The sequence below is a fragment of the Hibiscus syriacus genome, unplaced genomic scaffold (genome assembly GCF_006381635.1).
Source record: "Hibiscus syriacus cultivar Baekdansim isolate YM2019G1 unplaced genomic scaffold, ASM638163v2 tig00111166_pilon, whole genome shotgun sequence".
In the NCBI taxonomy this organism is placed as follows: Eukaryota; Viridiplantae; Streptophyta; class Magnoliopsida; order Malvales; family Malvaceae; genus Hibiscus; species Hibiscus syriacus.
In genome coordinates, this window is record NW_024063008.1 from 1,034,512 (window position 1) to 1,055,279 (window position 20,768).

General features: G+C 34.1%; 1 protein-coding gene across 1 annotated transcript; it reads left to right on the forward strand.

Moving 5' to 3' along the window:
• Positions 1-3,130: 3,130 nt before the first annotated feature.
• On the forward strand, positions 3,131-20,349 carry LOC120155288 (RING-H2 finger protein ATL22-like). The gene is made up of 5 exons (XM_039166854.1): positions 3,131-3,822; positions 5,147-5,428; positions 19,722-19,843; positions 20,129-20,134; positions 20,272-20,349. Exons 1-5 carry the CDS (start codon positions 3,150-3,152, stop codon positions 20,347-20,349), a joined length of 1,161 nt encoding a protein of 386 aa, XP_039022785.1. The 5' UTR covers positions 3,131-3,149.
• The last annotated feature ends 419 nt before the right edge of the window (positions 20,350-20,768 follow it).

Below are 20,768 nucleotides of genomic sequence, written 5' to 3' on the forward strand. Positions count from 1 at the left end.
CATAGAGCATATGAACCCCGAAAACTACTTGCTAGGTCTGACACAGAGAATAAATTCTCACGAAGACGTCACTTTCACTCTCACTTAAAAGGGACAAGCTTGATTATAAAGCTTTATGTTATGCATTGGAAGTGATGTGTGTGAGGAGAAATTTTCAAACCTCTAACAAATAAATAATAAAATTTAATATTTGAAAATAAAGCATTAATTAAAATAACATATAATATATGAAAATAATAAGTATATATATAAAAATTTTGAAAAGAAAGAATTAAAAATTAAATATATGAATTTTTAATTTTCTAATTAATAGAGACAATTTATAATTAATTTCAAAGCTTGACAAAGTCCCAGTGGAGTCGCCAAGCTGTCGTAACCGGTTTTCGTCTGAGCACGAATTTTTTACTTGGCGGGAAAAATAAAACGAATAAATAAATGATTTTGATTTAAAAAATATTTTCGGAGTCGACATTGACCTTTTTGGGTTAGGTAGGTCAAATACCTAAAAATTATCTTTTAAAAGAGTTTTTAAGAAAACATCAGTTAAAAGATAAAATGGTATGCGTTTTAACCAAAAAATCGTTCTTTTTAATAATAAAAAGGGATTTATGGTCGATTACGTTTGGGGAATGATTAGCACCCCCACAACGCCCAAAATTGGTACTTATTAATTATAAATTATCTCTATTATTGGAAATTTAAAAATTCAAATATATTTAATTCATAATTCTATTAAATTTATTAATATATATTTTTTATTTTTATAAATAAGATATTTATTTACTTAGAAATATTAGAAAATGACTTCTAGGTGTTTTAAGACATCTCTTTTCTTAATATTAAAAATAAATAAATATTAATAAAACATTTATTAAAAATAGTAAATTATTTATTTATTTATTTAAAAATATCAGAAAATGGACATCCAGTTGCTTTAAGACTGCCCTTTCTTAATATTGAAAAATAAATATATATTTAAAATATGATTATTTTTCTTAAAAGTAATTTATAAAATTAAGTTTATAAATAGGATTTTTATTTAATAGAAAAATAAAAATAAACAAATAAATATTATCTATTATATATATATATATATATATGACTTAATAATAATAATAATAATTAAATATATTGAAAATAAGCATATAAAATCAAAATATAATTAAACAATGTCTAAAACAAATAAAATTAAAATAATAGGATTAAAATGCAAAATATAAAAATTAATAGAACTTATAAATAATGATTTAAACTAAATATATTAAAATTAAAAGCTTTTATTCAAAATATTATGAAATATAAGTGATTAAAAGTGTAATTTACTCTAATAATTAACACGAGATTAAAATAAATTTAATAAAATTATAAGGGACTAATCCTAATATTTACCCTAAATATATATAAATACAGTTAATGGCTAGAATATAATAAAATAAAATTTAAATATCAAATTCGAAGACATATAAGTTAATTTTAGTGACCAAAATAGAATTTAATAAAATATGAAGTATTACGCGTGTGGTTTACCCAAACATAATTTACAAAAACACTCCTCCCCAAAACGACGTCGTATGGGGAGGGTATTTAATACCCAAATAACCGGCCCTAAGGGCCATCTACTTCATTTTCCTTTCTTTTCTTTTTTTTAGAGAGAGAGGCTCTGCCTTCTCTCTAAAACCTCCCACCGGAGGTTGGTCGGCCACTGGCCGGCAACCGTGCTCCGGCGTCGATCGTCGCCGTCGGTCACCGTATGTGGTGGCCTAAAATTACAAATCTTACCCAAATTGAAGCTCTTTCGATATTAAAGCCGAATCCGACCTCCTTTCATGCTAAAAACCCCTAAAATTTCCTAGATCTATGAAAATACCTTCGGTATTTTCGGTTCTCCGACGACGTTTAAGGTTCTCCGGTAAGGTCAGTTCTTCCTTCTCTTTTCTCAGTTGGTTGTTGTTTGCTATGTGTTTGTCTGCTCTATTTTCTGTTCGTATATTCTTCCTCTCCGTTGGTTGCTATGTGTTCCTCTATTTTCTACTATTGTCTTCTGTCCGTTTCTTACTCGCTGCCTTTTTTGTTTGCAGGTGAACCGAGGCTTTATAGCCACTCCGATGTCCTTTTTGGACCGGTACCAAAGAGGGGTTTTCGGTGAGTCACCAAACATGGTGGTGACTCACCCTAGATTTTGACGTGTGGAAGAGCAGCTGGCTTCTGGAGCCTTCGTCGGAGGCGTCGTGGCAGCAGCAGAACGTCGGTAACATATGGTTGGGTCATCTGGCAGTGGAGTGTCGGTAGAGGCGTCTGGAAGCTCTTAGATAAGGCGACGGCGGCGAGCTAGGGTTTAGAAACCCTAGCAATAACCCTAAACGGGTTCTAAGTATATTAGGCCTTCTGGGTTGGGCTTGTAAACTGGGTCTGAGTCTTGTAATTGGGCCTGTAAAAATTATTTATTAATAATAATAATAAAATAATTATAATAATAATAATTATAAAAATAAAATCGGGATAAAAATTTAGTGTCTACAGAAGGATCAAATTGAACAAAACATAAAATTAAAATTTAATTGTAAAAAAGGAATTTTTGTCATAAAAATAGAAATTGAAGTTGCAAAAATAATAAAAATGAATTTAAGAGGAAAGAGTAATAAAAAATAAAGAAATCAAGTATTAAATCGCTAACAAATAAATTATTTACTAAGTACTAAATTGATGTCGTTTTAATTTTTAATTGTTTGATTATTTAAGTTTTATAAATTCAAATTCATTCTAAATTTAAAATACAATTAAACTTCAAGTTTGCTCAATATTTTAAATAATTTAAATTATTCGACTCAAATAATTTAAAATTTTAAAAATTAGTGTACCAAGCATAAAGCAACTTTAAAGACGATAGCCGGTGCATGCATTATTTTCATGTTTATCACAATATTCATGAAGTGGTTTAAAATGAATGCAATTTTGTCCTCCCATGTCTCCTCGGTATTAATTATCAGTACGGTGGTCATTAATGGGAGCAACTAGCAACCGTATGCTATGCTTCATGCTTCCAAGTTCCCATTTTTGAATTGTCAAGCTGCCTACACGTAATTTATAAGCAACTAGCAACTGTAAAATTCTTCAACTCTTTATTTGTTACTTTCCATTTAGCATTAGCAATGTCTCTCATTGAAACATTCTTCTCCATCTTCCTAATGCTCACTCTTCAACCATCCACAAGCATTGAATTTTGCGATGTTTTATGTGGGATTCAGCCGATTCACTTCCCTTTCCGCCTCAACACCCAACCTAGTCGATGTGGGTATCACCGCTTCAATCTCACCTGCAAAAACGAAACGCAATCCACCCTTACGTTACCATTTTCCGGTGACTTCACCGTCGTAAACATCGACTACATCTTCCAAAACATACGAATCAACGACCCCGGTCATTGCACTCCAAAACGTCTTCTTCAGGGACTTAATCTATCGGGCACTCCTTTTGAATTGCTACATCCTCGAAGCTACACGGTTTTCAATTGCTCCTCTGCTTCACCTACAGCACTAAAACTGACTGAAGCAAGGTTTATTTCCTGTCTTAGCGGCACGAATTCTTCGGTCGTGGCTGTACCGACTGAACGGCTTGATTCGTCCACATCATTGACGGCGTCGTGTGCGGAGATGGCAAAGGTTTTGGCTCCACTTTCATGGACTGGTTGGTTGGAACATGGTGAGGGTATCATGTTGACATGGAAAGAACCTGATTGCAGGTTGTGCGAAAGCAGGGCTGGGACTTGCACGTTCAAGAGTGATAGAGGCATGGATGTCGGTTGTTCCGGTGGTTTTAGCAATGGTATGTTCTATTTTGCAGTGAAACTAATCGGTTAATTTGATTTGAAACTTGAAAATTGTTATATTACGTGTAAGCTTTTGTCTAAACCTAACTCAATGCATCCAAATTTACCGGATACAAAAGTTTTTTTCTCAGGCTTTTTTTTTGGGATTAATTCTCAGGCTTATATATTATTTGAACTAATTACTTTTAATAAAAGTTCAAAGTACCGAGTTATGAATAATTTTTTCGATTAATCTGACTATTATAATTTAGTACTTGTTCTAAATATTCTTAATCTTTCGACAATGAAAGTTTAAACATTTTTGTAGTCTATGATGCTCGAACATGATATCTCTGGAAATAACAATTATTCTTTTAACTACTGAATTAGCTTGATTCGTGCATGAATAATTTTTTTTAGAAATTAGTTTTACAAAATGTTTAATTTATATATCAAATGTATATTTAAATTTTTATTTTAAGTTAAGAAATGACATATAAAAAATTAACTTGGATACGATATGAATATATTACAATTTATATAATATTAATTATTAATGTATCATAATATTATATGAAACTTTAAATACGATTATAATAAAAGAATTACAAGAAAAAAAACTCTAAATTTTAAATGTGACTAACGATTAGAATAATAGAAAAGTATCAACAACCAGTTGGTAGCAGAATGAGGTAGTAAGTCCCTTAAGTAAAGTCAGGGGTTCGAATTATGATGTTTACGAATTGAATAAATTGGGTTGGGAGGGTTGCCTTCGCCTCTGTAATACCCGATCTGAATTAGTCGGTCAATAGATCAAATACCAGTGATTAATTTAAAAAATAATAGAAAAGTCGGAAAAAATGCGGATTGATTGTCACATTTTACACACTCTTTGAGACTTTGACTATATAGATTTAATTCCTTGCATGAAGTAACATCAGGTGCGTGAATAACATTGGTTTTCTACTTTTCTTTCGGTACAATGAATAACATGTTATTTGAACACAGTGTATAAATGCACAACACATGGATCAACTTAGGTGAACAAAGGCAAATTTCAATTTGCTCTCGAGATATCCACTAGTGTTAAGGTTGCTTTCGGATATCCGACATTAATGCTGCATCAATAATGTGTTATTCTAGCCAATAATAAATTATTCTCGAATTTTAATATTATAAATAGAAAAAATAAAATATATTAGAAGGATTACTTTTATAAATGAATCCATGTAATCTCTGATACACAATTTAAATAAATTAAATATTAATTGTTAAAATATAATATGTTGTCCACTAGTACATATTTCATTAACTAATTGTCTTTTTTTTAATTACATGTAGGCCTTAGCATTGAAGCTAAATTTGGCATAATGTTTGGCGTGGGAATACCCCTCTCGCTCATACTAGGCCTATTAATTCACCTCAAGGTAGACCATCGCCGCAATGATCAAAATCCCAACCCGGAAGCATCTTCGGTAGTCAAAGGTCTTGATGGGCAGACCATCGACTCATATCTGATGACACTGCTTGGCGAAAGCCGGCGATTAGCGAGGCAAAGCGATAACACTTGCTCTATTTGTCTTTGTGAGTACCGAGCTAAAGAGACATTAAGGACTATTCCAGGTTGCAGCTGTCGTAACCGATTTTCGTCCGGGCACGAATTTTTTTTTACTTGGTGGGAAAAGTGATGTGAATAAATGGTTTTTAAAATAATTTGGGAGTCGTCATCGGCCTTTTGGGTCAGGTAGGTCGAATACCTAAAAATTATCTTTTAAAAGAGTTTTTAAGAAAACATCAGTTAAAAGACGAACTGATCTGCGTTTATAACCAAAAATTCTTTCTTTTTAATAATAAAAAGGGATTCGTGGTCGGTTACGTTTAGGGAAGGATTAGCACCCCTACAACGCCCAAAATTGGTACTTTTTAATTATACATTGTCTCTATTATTAGAAATTTAAGAATTCAAATATATTTAATTCATAATTATGTTATTTCAAATAATTTTAAGAAAATATATTAATATGTATAAATAAGATATTTATTTATTTAGAAATATCATAAAAGAGCTTCTAGGTGCTTTAAGACAGCTCTTTTCTTCAATATTAAAAAATAAATAAACACCTAAATCATTTTCTTAATAAAATAAAATTAAACATATAGTTCATAAATAGGATTTTTATTTTATAGAAAACAAAGAAAATAAATAAATAAATATTATTATTATATATTTATATGACTAAGATAATAATAAAATAATAATTAAAGTAATCATTTAAACATATTGGATTTGAAATGATAATAATACAAATTAAATTGTAATTAAATAGGGACTAAAACATATTAAATAAATAAAAATATTAAAAATTAAAATTTACAGCCCTTATTTATAGTATTATAAAAAATATAATTACTAATGATGTAATTAACCCTAATTATTAATAGGTGATTAAAATAATGATCATTAAAATTAAAGGTTCTAAATTGAATGATAAAAAGATCTAAGTACTAATAATATAATTTAGCCTTATTTAATTAATTCAGGTTAAAATGATATTTACTAAACTGTAAAGGACTAAATTAGGTATTTACCCTAAATAAATATATATGCAGATAAGGACTAAAATAAAATAAAATAAAATATAAAGACTAAATTTTAAATAATTAGAAGTTGATTGTAGTGACTAATTTGTAAATAATACAAACTCGAAGTGACCGCGGACGAGGTTTTCTCGTGAAGGAAATTACGCACATACCCTCGTCAAAACGGTGTCGTTTTGATGAGGGTATATAAACCCTATAACCGGCCCCTAAGGGCCAAAGCTTCTCATTTGCCTCTTTCCTTTCTTTCTCTAAAATGAGAGAACCAGAGTTCTCTCTGGCTTCTCTCTAGTTTCCCTCGCCGGAGGGAAACCGGCAGCCATAGGCCACCGTACTCCGGTGTCGATCACCGCCGCCGACCACCGTTTACGGTGGCCGAAATTTACAAAATACCCCTAAAGCGTAGATCTAAACGTCCTAAGGTCCGATCTAAGGTTATTTTAACCTAAAACCCCATAATATATCGTAAATCTACGATTTTCACCTTCGGCGTTTTGATTTTCCGGCGACGTTTAGGGCTCTCCAATGATAGAGTAAGTTCCTCTCTTCTCTTCTCTTTTATTTTTTTTACTGGTTTGTTGTTGTTAATTGGGATCGTTGGTAGCTTTCTGTTTTCCTCGGTTTCTTCCTCTCTATTTGGTTTCTGGTCTCCGTTGCTTGCTGCTCGTGCTTTCTCCTTTTTTTTGCTCTCTGTCCCTCTTTTTTTATTTTGCAGGATCCGGTGGCTTTTATAGCCACCACCGAGCCATGCTCGGACCGGTCTAGAGGGGGAAGTTCGGTGAGTCACCGAGCTATGTGGTGACTCACCCCATAGCCGTGACATGTGGGGAGCAGCTGGCCTTCTGGAGACTTCTGGCGAGGGCAGCGGCAGCTGGAACGTCTGGAAGCAACGGCGGCTGCCACGTGGTTGTTCTGGAATATTAGAGGCGGCTGGGGATCACTGGAAGTAGTGGCTGGGAGCTAGGGTTTGAAAACCCTAGCTGAAACCCTAAATATTTAGGGTTTCTGGTTGGTCTGGGCTGGTTCTGTTTTGTTTGTAACTGGGTCGGTCCAGTTTTGTTTGTAACTGTTTGTAAATAATAATTATAATATAATAATAATTTTAATAATAATAATAAAAACAAAAAATGGAAAAAAATTAGTGTTTACAGCTGCCCCTCTTTGCTTATTCTTGTGTTAACAAGAATAGAGCAAAGACGGAAAAACAATAATTTTTTTCATTTTTCTTCTTTTGAGTAAGACTGAAATGTTGAAAACATCATTCCAGAGGTCTTAAAAACATCATGCACTGCAGGACTTACAGATGACCCTAAGGTTTTGAAAACATCAAAAAGCTCCCGAAGGCTTTTTGGAAACATCATGCACTGTAGGACTTACAGATGACCCGAAGGTTTGAAAACATCAAAAAGCTCCCGAAGGCTTTTTGGAAACATCCTGCACTACAGGGTTTACGGATGACCCGAAGGCTTTGAAAACATCATGCACTGAAGGACTTACAGATGACCCGAAGGCTTTGAAAACATCAAAAGCTCCCGAAGGCTTTTTGAAAACATCATGCACTGAAGGGCTTACAGATGACCCTAAGGCTTTGAAAACATCAAAAAGCTCCCGAAGGCTTTTTGGAAACATCATGCACTGTAGGACTTACAGATGACCCTAAGGCTTTGAAAACATCAAAAAGCTCCCGAAGGCTTTTTGGAAACATCATGCACTGTAGGACTTACAGATGACCCTAAGGTTTGAAAACATCAAAAAGCTCCCAAAGGCTTTTTGGAAACATCATGCACTGCAGGACTTACAGATAACCCTAAGGCTTTGAAAACATCAAAAAGCTCCCGAAGGCTTTTTGGAAACATCATGCACTGCAGGACTTACAGATGACCCTAAGGTTTGAAAACATCAAAAAGCTCCCGAAGGCTTTTTGGAAACATCATGCACTGTAGGACTTACAGATGACCCGAAGGCTTTGAAAACATCAAAAAGCTCCCGAAGGCTTTTTGAAAAACATCATGCACTGAAGGGCTTACAGATGACCCGAAGGTTTTGAAAATATCAAAAAGCTCTTGAAGGCTTTTTGAAAACATCCTGCACTGCAGGGCTTACGGATGTGGGAAATAGTTTACTAAGTAAAAAAACTAAGGAAATCGTTTTCTTACATTTCAACAATTTCATTTTTAGAAAAGATTGAATGAGAAACTATGGAAATCATTTTCTCATTATTTTTCAAAGTAACAACATCAAAAAGCTCCCGAAGGCTTTTTGGAAACATCATGCACTGCAGGACTTACAGATGTGGGAAATAGTTTACTAAAAAAACTAAGGAAATCGTTTTCTTACTTTTCAACAATTTCATTTTAGAAAAGATAAAATGAGAAACTATGGAAATCGTTTTCTCATTATTTTTCAAAATAACATGTTGATTGGGTAAAATGCCCCAATTTCAATATAATGCTCATTTTTGTGGATTGCATCTATCTTTTCTTCAGATGTTTGCATGATTCCTGTATTTGCGGTTTTGAATACATTCTTCTTGTAAGGTATTTCTTACCATGAATCTTCTTGTTCTTCCGAAGATCTGTAAAACTTCATGTTTGAATGCACTCAGATGTATCAATGTAATGCATTGTCTATTGTGTAAATGATATTCTTATGAATGCATGAATGTTGATGCAATCTTCATTTGACTTCAAAGTGGTGAACTTGGTCTTCCTTCACTTCATCATTTATTGCCAGGGTTATCTCTGGATATTAGTGTAGAAACTTATGCTATCAAGCTTTTATTTCTGCAGAATCATCTGATCAACTTGTATCTTAGCGTCTTCTTTGTTTCATGAAAGTCTCAGAAGAAATGTTTCATTTGTGGAACTCTTGCTGTAGTCAAAATTATGACCCTGATGCCCCATTTTGTCTTGGATAAAACCAACTTTATTTGCTTGGACTTGTGTGTAAATCCTATAAAGCTTTCATCTTTGAAAAGAGAATCTATCATCTTTAAAAAGAGAATCTATCATCTTTGAAGAGTGTAGATGTAGATATGCATGACTCAGCATGGATTAATTAGGAGAGTAGAGTCTGTTCTAATTTAACTCTTGAAACATCATAAGGAAGATTTATTCCAATTCCTTTCATGTCTCCACATATAATCAGATCTCGAATAAGGCAACTTGGACTAATATCATGTCGATATGCTTAACAACAACCTGTAGTTCAACCTTAGTTGACCCCATTATTTTCTTGTTTAAAATTTCAACTTTCCTTGGAAAGAAATCTTCATTATATCTCACTTCTAATCTCGGGGTTGAAGAAGACAAACTTCATCTTGGATCAATAAATGGAAACCATATGATTGCAACATTGGTTCAGCACCATAATCAATGGTTCGTAAAACATTTAACAATACATTCATCTTTTCCTGTGGTTTCTGCTCAGATTATTGGTCAAGGAAGCATTTGACAACACATTCATCCTTTTCTGTGGCTTCTGCCAAGATTTCTCAATCATTGAAGCTCTTTGCCTAGTGTTCAAAGATTTTGTATGATGTCACAAGACCATTTGAGAACAAAACTCAATGGGGATACAAGTGATATGTTGGTATGACTAAAAAGTTGGTCAAATTCACAAAATGTGCTGGTGTTGAATTGAATACGAAATACCAACTGATCTTGATATCATCTCTGGCAAAGGCAAATGTAATACTGATTATGTTTTCTTCTATAACTGAGTGTTATAGAAAGTAGAAACACTTCAGCTATAGGACCCATGTACCGAACTATATTCGTAGAATTCTTGCTGCTGGTGATGAAACGCACATGATAAAACCCCAAAATAGATAAAAATTCAGTTCAGCCTGGCTTTGAAATGATAACCCTAGTAACAGCGGGAATGGGTAATATGTGTAAGTCGAGCTTCTCTCTTCAATGTCATCAAGTAAACAAAAACTAATGTGAAAAATAGCTTCATAACCTCAATAGTATGGTTGAAACTAACTGCCAGGAACCTCAAAGAAATATTTTCAACTATCACAGATACAGAGAATGTAAAATTCAAAGCTGAGATCTTGAGGAACTGAACCCTGGATCGAGTAGTCTCTTGGGGATCATTTTTATTCATGCAACTGTGATGTAGCTTAACAAAGACCGCGCTATCACGTGACACATGGTTAAGAAGATTGGGTATTTGAAAACATACTTGCTGAGTAAAAATTTTTGTTCAACAATATGATCATAATGTAACTGCCTGATGAACGAAGCAATTATGTATAGTCAGCTCGACTATCACTGTTTCACCATTTTCATTCTTCATACCTTTTTGTCTCATTGGAAATATTTGTTCAAATCAATGATCTTGACACAGGATGTTGTGGGCCTTCAGTATGCCCCAATATTTGCTGATATGAGCGTTCAAAATACATCAATATTCTTCATTTTGATTGAAAGGGGCTTTCAGCATGCCCTAGTATTTTGCTGATATAAACATTCAGGATACATCAACATTCCTGATTCTGATTGACAAGGGTTTTCAGCATGCCCCAACATTTGTTTCTTGTTAATCTGAGCCTTCAAAATGCCCCACATGGATCTGTCTGACTGGGACTTTCAAAATGCCACCAATATTTTAATTCTGGTTTATTTTCAATGTCTGTTTGACTTGAATCTCATGATCCCTATGAGGTCCAATTTTGACAATGCATTGTGTGGATTTATTCGTGCCCCAAATCTGTTTATCTTGAATGCTCTCATTATGGTGTCACTAAACAGCACTGTTGTTAAGTAACTGGAGGAATTCTCTTCACGTTGTCACAAACTTAAGAAGTACTCAATCATTCTGACAAAAACGTCTGAGATATGTGTCTTTTGAATGAGGTGACCATTTTCTATATCTGGAGGGGTCTAGTCAGACAGAGCAGTAAAAATAGCTTGGTAATCCGTTCCAGGCTGACACAGTGGCTTATCATCTTTCAGTGAAAGCCATTTCTGAAATATACTTTTCTGTGGGAGAGAAACCAATTTATGCAAACATTAATTTGATGCAATAGCAAGACTACATATACAGTGGTACAGACTTATCAAAAATCCACACCCATGTAACATGTTGATTCTGATAACAACTCATCTGATTATGAAGTGATCTTTCAAGATGATTTCACAGATATTGATAGTTCTTCTGATACCGAGGAAATCCTGAATTCTGATTCTGATGAGGAGAATAAACTGTTATACTTGACAAAAATGGGATTCTCAGAGGCTGAGGCTTCAATAGCCATGGAGAGATGTGGTCCAGATTCATCAATTGCAGAGTTGACAGATTTTATATGTACTGATCAAATGGCTAAGGCTGCTGACGTACTTCTTCCAGTAGAAGATAGGAATTCATTATACAATGACCCCAATTACAAGCAAAGGCGAAACTTGGGCTATGATTTTTGAAAAAGAAGAAGCAGAGGAAGCTTGAAAAGAAGGCTTCTTAATGAAGACGATCATGCAGTTCATCTTTTAATTCCAATGATTGGTTCTGGGGTTCCTACCGAACCAGATCAGATAACTTAAAGAACACTTCCAGAAGATGCTATTGGGTCTCCTTATTTATACTATGAGCAAATTCGTCTTTCAAATCCAATGATTGGTTTTGGGGTTCATACCAAACCAGATCAGATAACTCAAAGAACACTTCCAGAAGATACTATTAGGGCTCCTTATTTCTACTACAAGAACGTGGCACTTGCTCCAGTTAATGTTTGGACTGGAATATCATAGTACTTTATTCGATGTAGAGCCAGAATTTGTAGATTCGAAGCATTTTCATGTTGTTACACTGAAAATAGGCTATATTCATAATCTGCCAATTGAGAACAGATTTCCTCTTATCTTGTTTTCTCCACGCACTATACATGATATTTTTCCATTGCCAAAGAAATGATGGCCTTCCTGAGATCCAAGAACAAAGTTGAACTATTTATAAACATGTACAGGAAGTGCCAAATTGACAGAAAGGATCTGTAAGGCTCTTGAAGCTTATGACGATGAGCCACCTTCGAGTGTCCAAAAGTATGTTCTTGATGAGTGCTGAAAATGGAATCTGGTATGGGTTGGAAGGAATAAAATTGTTCCACTTGAACCTGATGAGGTGGAAATGCTTCTAGGTTTCCCTAAAAACTATACACGAGGAGGAGGATCTGCTAGAGATATGTTCCCCAGTGATATCAATGTCATGTCTCTTTCTGGGATCAGTGATGCAAAGATTGCCTTCTATTGTTTTGGCATACCTTTAAAAACAGATGTACAAGAACTGAATGATGATCGGTTGAAGCAATTGATGAGTAGATTTGTCCATTTCGACCTTGTTGTCGATGACATCCAGTGTAACAACCTTACTGGAAGAAATAAACATCATTAGGATGAAATAGAAGATTTTTACTGGTGCATTTTCTTGCAATGACTACCACAGTGACTGTCTCTTCTGCTGCTCCAAAATACACACTGTCATATCCCACTCTTCCCTAACCATGGAAAGGTTTAGTTGATGGTAAAACTGGTTATCTCAACTTTTGGAATCCTGCACGGCATACAAATGTAGAATTTGTTTCAATGTCTTATTCTGTGCCATAAGTCCTCAAATTCAAATTCAGCAATCTTCTGAAGGACATAATGGGTATCATCTTGACAAAGAAAGTGATCGGCATAGAAGAAGTAACAATGATGTATCAAGACTTGAGCCAGTATTACGGTATAACCAGAGTGCAGGTAGTGACTTGTTCATGGTTCTATAATGTAATCTTCTAGAGAACATGAATTGATGGTTGGGGAAAATAATTTGTCTGGTGATGCTTATCGCCCTCATCATGAGATAAACGATAATCTTTCTTAATGAGCTGCTAATAATGTCATAGGAGAGTGTCAAAAGTTCAATTCTCCAGACTTTCTGGCTTTTTGGACCACTTGCCTTCAAAAATGTGAAGTGCTTCATTATTCTGGCCTCGTTCATTCTTTTTCTTCAACAGAGGTAGATTAGGCAACACCTTGCTTCAAGGACCTTCTCCATTTGAGACTGTTATGTTTGAAAATGTTTTTCCTCCTTTCTTTATCGAAGAATGAAAGAATTTTGTAGAATGTTGCCTATCATAGGTTCACAATAAAATCAAATCATAAGCATGAATTCAAAGAATATCAAAAGAATCAACAACTCTGTAATGTTTGAGAATTATAATTCTTTGACAAGTATCAAGATTTGGTTTGGTTTCAGGATGGCCTTCCTATTTTCTATGATTACATCTATTTAAGATGTCACTCAACTCTCGCTCTTTGTGAACTTTGTCACATGTCTCACTTTGAGGATTTGGTATTTTAACCGGATGTGTACAAAATGACGCAACTAGGATTGCCAATCACTAGACCTTCTAGAGTCTTTCCATTTCAATTCTCTGGAATCTTTCATTTAGACTCATCTAATCAAAGTAGTGTGAAAATATCGGTCTAAAATGAAATTTCTGAGTGCTTGTGTGAAGTTGACTATAATAGGTGTTTCACAACTCCCTTAGTCCATTTGTTAACACATTTGCCATTTTGGCTAGCTGAATTTAGCTTTATTGTATATAATAATATAATCACCTTTATCAGGTTAATTGAAACTTATCCATAAAGCCAGAGCGATTAACCAATTGCTCTAGAGGGACAGTTTTATTGCATATAATAGTATAATAGACTAGATGAATATTATCCATAAAGCTAGGGTGATTAACCAATTGCTTTAGAGGGACAACTCAAGCTTTATTGTATAATATAACATGGGTGTTCAAATCCAATTTCTTAAGCTTGTTAAGAAGAACCTACTATAGTCTAGGTGTTTTGGTGGAATTCAGAAAATCTCTTTGTTAGAGTTTAATTCTTAAGCAACTGACTTAAACCAGATTTACCTATTTGTGAAGATTATGTTCATCATTGAACGTCATCAATAGAAAAATACTCTAGTCGGTTTTGTAATGTAATACACCAATGATGCCCCATGTTGTACACTCTATATATAAATACCAAGCCTTTTTGTAATTCCTTTCATAGGAGTAGGCTATCTCATATTTGTAATAGGATAGTGTTTGGGTGTATTTCTTCTGAGGTAAGGTCAATGGTCCTTGTTTTTCTGGTTTTCAATCCTGATATTCTGTCAAAGATTATAACTCTAATCATGCAGAACTTTTTAATCCAGTTGATATTCAAAGAACTACAAGATTGCAAAATCGACTCAATGCTCATAACCTTAATAAGCAACACAAATTTATTTATTGTACAAAAGCGGAGAAAGGAACAAAAACAAGTTCAAACAGATGCTGAAAGTAGAAAGGTACTACAGTGGTAGATAACACTTCCACTTATTTATTTTATTATGCCTCATTACTACTATAATGGTATGTAATAGGATCAGGGTTCTTTTCTTCATTTGCCCCCCATTTCTTGATCATTTCTTGTGTCAAAACCCCTTTATCAACAAGCATCTCAATTTCTTTTAACAGTGGCCTACAATTGCCTGTAGAATTCCCCTTTACCCCAAAGTGAAAATTACAAACACTATCTTGATCATAGCTATGAGCAGAAGGGTTTGATATCACTTTAGTTGGTCTTGGTGTGATGTATTGACCTTTAACCAAATGAGGATACAAGTCTGAAATGGAAGTTTGGAATACTTCTAAAGTTTTTCTTGATCGCATGACTTTCTTTGGTCGATCCGAATAGTTACTTGCTCTTTTTCTTTTGTAATTACGAGGACTCTGGATGCAACATTCATTCACATGATCAGCTTTTGCTTTTTGATCCGTCAGGCTCCTGGATGTGACTTTTGAATTTTCTTCACTGATTACATTCTCAATTAAATCTCCACTTGTCATGAGATTCTTGAATTCCTTCGTCGGATTTGCCTGCATTAACTTGCAGAAAGGAGCGGGAATGGAATCCCGAAACATATGTGATATCTCCTCTTCTAACATGGGAGGTTGAACTTGTGCTGCCACTCCTCTCCATCTTAAGGCATATTCTTGAAATTTTTCATTGGTTTTCTTCTTTACTCTTCGAAGATCCATACGTGGAGCTAAGCCTTTAACATACCGATATTGTTCCAAAAATGCATCAGCTAAATCACCCATTTCTTGATCTGTTTCTTGTCAACTGATTGTACCAAACTACTGCTGGGCCAATAAGACTATCATGGAAAGAGTGAATTAATAGATCATCAGAACTCAAATATCCTTCCATTTTTCTGTAAAACATTCTCAAATGGATTAAGGGACAACTGGTGCCATCATATTTCTCAAAATCAGGCATTTTGAATTCATGGGGAATAATCAAATCTGGAACCAAGCTAAGCTTTCTTGCTTCTAATTCTTTGTGGGAAGTATCAACACATTTCATATTTTGATTGCTTCATCCATCTTCTTGAATCTTTCCTCATATTGCGAATAATGAACAAGGCTATTCTTTGGGTTCATTGGGATGCCCCAGAGGGTTTTACCATTTTTGACTCTTTAATCTGACAGCATGGTTGCTCTTTATCAATTATCTCTTCTTTATCAGATGTCACGTACTGAATAATTTGATTTGATCCATCTGGTATTGAATCTGATGTTTTTTTCCTTATATCCGGAGGTAACCCTGTCAATTGTTCTGGCCACTGGTCTTGTAGTCCCTTATAAGATTGCTCCATTGTTTTCATGATAATAGTAAAGTAATATGAATGAATGGTCTTGGTTTTTACTGTTACAGAACCTTTCAAGAATTATTTACATGTTTTTTATAATTAAAGTACATAACAGTACTTAAATAAAAATGTGAAAAATGCATAAATGGAAAAATAAGAATGCAAAATGTGCAATTCAAAGATATAAAAAGTAAAAATACAAAATGAAAATGCACATATACAAAATGTAAATGCATGTATGAAAAGGTGTTACTCAAGAGTGATCATCTTAGAACAGATTTCATTGAACACAAAAGCTTCAGTACATCAAACAAAACTTTTATATGTAGGGGACAACTTTCAGTCTTAACTTCAATAAAACTTTATATATAGGGAATAACTTTCCCATTTTCTTCTCTAAAACCAAGTTAGTTTATCAGCTTATGGGCTATATTGCTTGTCTGGACTGCAGCTTCTTCCATGACATTCTGGTGTTCTTTCATCTCCTATGTCAATTCTCGGAGTTGCTCATTTTCCCTTGTGAGAGAACATTTGTGTTCAAAAAGTTTTTGGACAAGATCTTCATATATGTTGCAACTCTTTTCATTTGGTGACCCCTGCTATCCACTCTTCTGGGGTGTTTCCTATACCAGCATTTTGAAAGGCTTGACTGACCTTCTGGAAATCTTCATGTATGGTTTCCATTTTGGTGCTCAATTTATCGTTTCCAATCTTCAAATGACGTATTTGAGCTTCAAACCTCAGCAAATCTTTTTCTCTCTGGGCGCCCCTACTGATATTCTTACCTTTGAAGACTTTTGGTATTAATATATCAGGACCCTCGGTTACCAAACTAGGTCGATCATTTACCATAAATTGCAAGGTTCCATGATCCAAAAGACTTTGGACTCGACGTTTGAAGGCAAGACAATTCTCGATGGTATGTCCTTGAGCTCTGGCATGATATTCACAATGAACGTTGATGTCATACCAATTTGGATACGGAGGTTGGAATGGTTTTATGTAATATGGAGCCACTTCTCGTGCTTCAAGTAACTTCTCATACAACTCTTTATATGATATAGGGATAGCATCAAAATGAGAACCACCTTTTGTTTTGGATTAAACCTGAGTTTTAGACGTTGGGAGCATACCAAACTTTGATGATTTCTGATTACATGATTTCTTCTCATCTCTGAGAGCTTTTACAGTGGTCAACATTTCTTTGGTATCTCCAGACGATTTGTGAATACAAATGATGATTGTCTGCAACTTCTCAAATTGGTTAGGATCAAAAGGCCCTTTTATATATGAAATTGCAGGATTATCTTAATTAAGCTTTCTCTCTTTCTGTGCAGGAATCTCTTCTCTTTTGGCCAAAACAGATATTTTATCCATCATCTTGGACATCTGCTCTCTTATTTCTCGTATCTCCTTTTGCTCTTCAATGGGCATACGATCTTTGGGTGCATAGCTCTTCTCTATCTTCAGAGTTCCCTCAGGATGTCTTTTCTTGGCCGCATCATATTTTGTTTGATCATAGAACTTTTTGTCCATTTACGATTTCTTTCCAATATGATGAACAATCTTTTCAGTCAACACCTTTTGATTATGCCATGATCATGCAATGCAAACAAAAGAAATAAATATGAACATATTAGAGCAATGTAACATGCATGAAAAAATAAAAAAAATAGAATAGTTAGTACCAACTAATGGAAAAAATCTATTTATCAGGTAATCTTAACCTCATGCTTTCTGTTCCATGCTTTGTTTGGAAAATTTAACCTAACCGCATGATTTCTAGTTCGCATGCATTTCCGGAAAAAGAAAAGGAAATAAAATAAATTAAAAGCTAGAGCTTATTTCTCCTTTGTGTATACCTACTGACAAAATGGTCTCAGATTGGGAGAGTTTCTAGGGTTTATTATATGCAGGTTTTCAGTTCTAGGAGTAAAAGTACTCGAACTGTCTTTGTTGATGCCCCCTTGGGCTGTCAACCCTCAATCCTAGTCCATTACAGACTTAAACGGATCGAGTTCAATTCGAGGGGACACATTTCTCTATACCTGACATGGAGAATAAATTCTCACGAAGACATAGAGCATTGAACCCGAAAGTTCTTGCTAGGTCTGACACGGAGAATAAATTCTCACAAAGACGTCGCTTTCACTCCCACTTAAAAGGGACAAACTCAATTATAGAGCTTTATGTTATGCAATGCAAGTGTTGTGTGTGAGGAGAAATGTTCAAACCTCTAACAGATAAAAATAATTAATACCTGAATAAAAAACAATATTAATATAAAAATAATAAATAATAAAAATTTGAAAGAAAAGAATTAAAAATTAAATAAATGAATTTTTAATTTCTAATTAATAGAGATAATTTATAATTGATTTTAAAGTTTGACGATCCCCAGCGGAGTCGCCAAGCTGTCGTAACCGATTTTCGTCCGGGCACGAATTTTTTTTTACTTGGTGGGAAAATTGATGTGAATAAATGGTTTTTAAAATAATTTGGGAGTCGCCATCGGCCTTTTGGGTCAGGTAGGTCAAATACCTAAAAATTATCTTTTAAAAGAGTTTTTAAGAAAACATCAGTTAAAAGATGAACTGATCTGCGTTTATAACCAAAAATTCTTTCTTTTTAATAATAAAAAGGGATTCGTGGTCGGTTACGTTTAGGGAAGGATTAGCACCCCTACAACGCCCAAAATTGGTACTTTTTAATTATACATTGTCTCTATTATTAGAAATTTAAGAATTCAAATATATTTAATTCATAATTATGTTATTCAATAATTTTAAGAAAATATATTAATATGTATAAATAGATATTTATTTATTAGAAATATCAGAAAAGAGCTTCTAGGTGCTTTAAGACAGCTCTTTTCTCAATATTAAAAAATAAATAAATACCTAAATCATTTTCTTAATAAAATAAAATTAAACATATATAGTTCATAAATAGGATTTTTATTTTATAGAAAACAAAAAAAATAAATAATATTTTATTATATATTTATATGACTAAGATAATAATAAATAATAATTAAGTAATCATTTAAACATATTGGATTTGAAATGATAATAATACAAATTAAATTGTAATTAAATAGGGACTAAAACTATTAAATAAATAAAAATATTAAAAAATAAAATTTACAGCCCTTATTTATAGTATTATAAAAATATAATTACTAATGATGTAATTAACCCTAATTATTAATAGGTGATTAAAATAATGATCATTAAAATAAAGGTTCTAAATTGAATGATAAAAAGATTAGTAATAATATAATTTAGCCTTATTAATTAATTCAGGTTAAATGATATTTACTAAACTGTAAAGGACTAAATTAGGTATTTACCTAAATAAATATATATGCAGATAAGGACTAAAATAAAATAAAATAAAATGTAAAGACTAATTTTAAATAATTAGAAGTTGATGTAGTGACTAATTTGTAAATAATACAAACTCGAAGTGACCGCGTTTTCCCGTGAAGGAAATTACGCACATACCCTCATCAAAACGGTGTCGTTTTGATTAGGTATATAAACCCTAAACCGGCCCCTAAGGGCCAAAGCTTCTCATTTGTCTCTTTCCTTTCTTTCTCTAAAATGAGAGAACCAGAGTTCTTCTGGCTTCTCTCTAGTTTCCCTCGCCGGAGGGAACCGGCAGCCTATGCCACCGTACTCGGTGCCGATCACCGCCGCCGGCCACCGTTCACGGTGGCCGGAATTTACAAATACTAAGCGTAGATCTAAACGTCCTAAGGTCCGATCTAAGGTTATTTTAACCTAAAACCCCATAATATATCGTAAATTTACGATTATCACCTTCGCGTTTTGATTTTCCGGCGACGTTTAGGGCTCTCCGATGATAGAGTAATTCCTCTCTTCTCTTCTCTTTATTTTTTTTACTGGTTTGTTGTTGTTGATTGGGATCGTTAGCTTTCTGTTTTCCTCGGTTTCTTCCTCTCTATTTGGTTTCTGGTCTCCGTTGCTTGCTGTTCGTGCTTTCTCCTTTTTTTGCTCTCTGTCCCTCTTTTTTGTTTTGCAGGATCCGGTGGCTTTATAGCCACCACCGAGCCATGCTCGGACCGGTCTAGAGGGGGAAGTTCGGTGAGTCACCGAGCTACGTGGTGACTCACCCCATAGCCATGACATGTGGGGACAGCTGGCCTTCTGGAGACTTCTGGGCAGGGCAGCGCAGCTGAACGTCTGGAAGCAACGCTGCCACGTGGTTGTTCTGGAATCTTGGAGGCGGTTGGGGATCACTAGAAGTAGTGGCTGGGAGCTAGGGTTTGAAAACCCTAGCTGAAACCCCAAATGTTTAGGGTTTCTGGTTGGTCTGGGCCGGTTCTGTTTTGTTTGTAACTGGGCCGGTCCAGTTTTGTTTGTAACTGTTTGTAAATAATAATTATAATATAATAATAATATTTAATAATAATAATAATTTTAATAATAATAATAAAAACAAAAAATGGAAAAAAAATTAGTGTTTACAGCAACCATTATTTTCATGCCGTTTGCATCGACGAGTGGTTGGTATTGAATGTTGCATGCTCGTTATGTCGTAGTTCCCCGGAGAAGCATACTTCTAAAGTTGTATCATCTTCATCATCATAAATCGATAATTGATTCAGAAATAAATTTGTGTAGTTTCATTCCGATTCTGTAAATTATATTAATTGTATAAA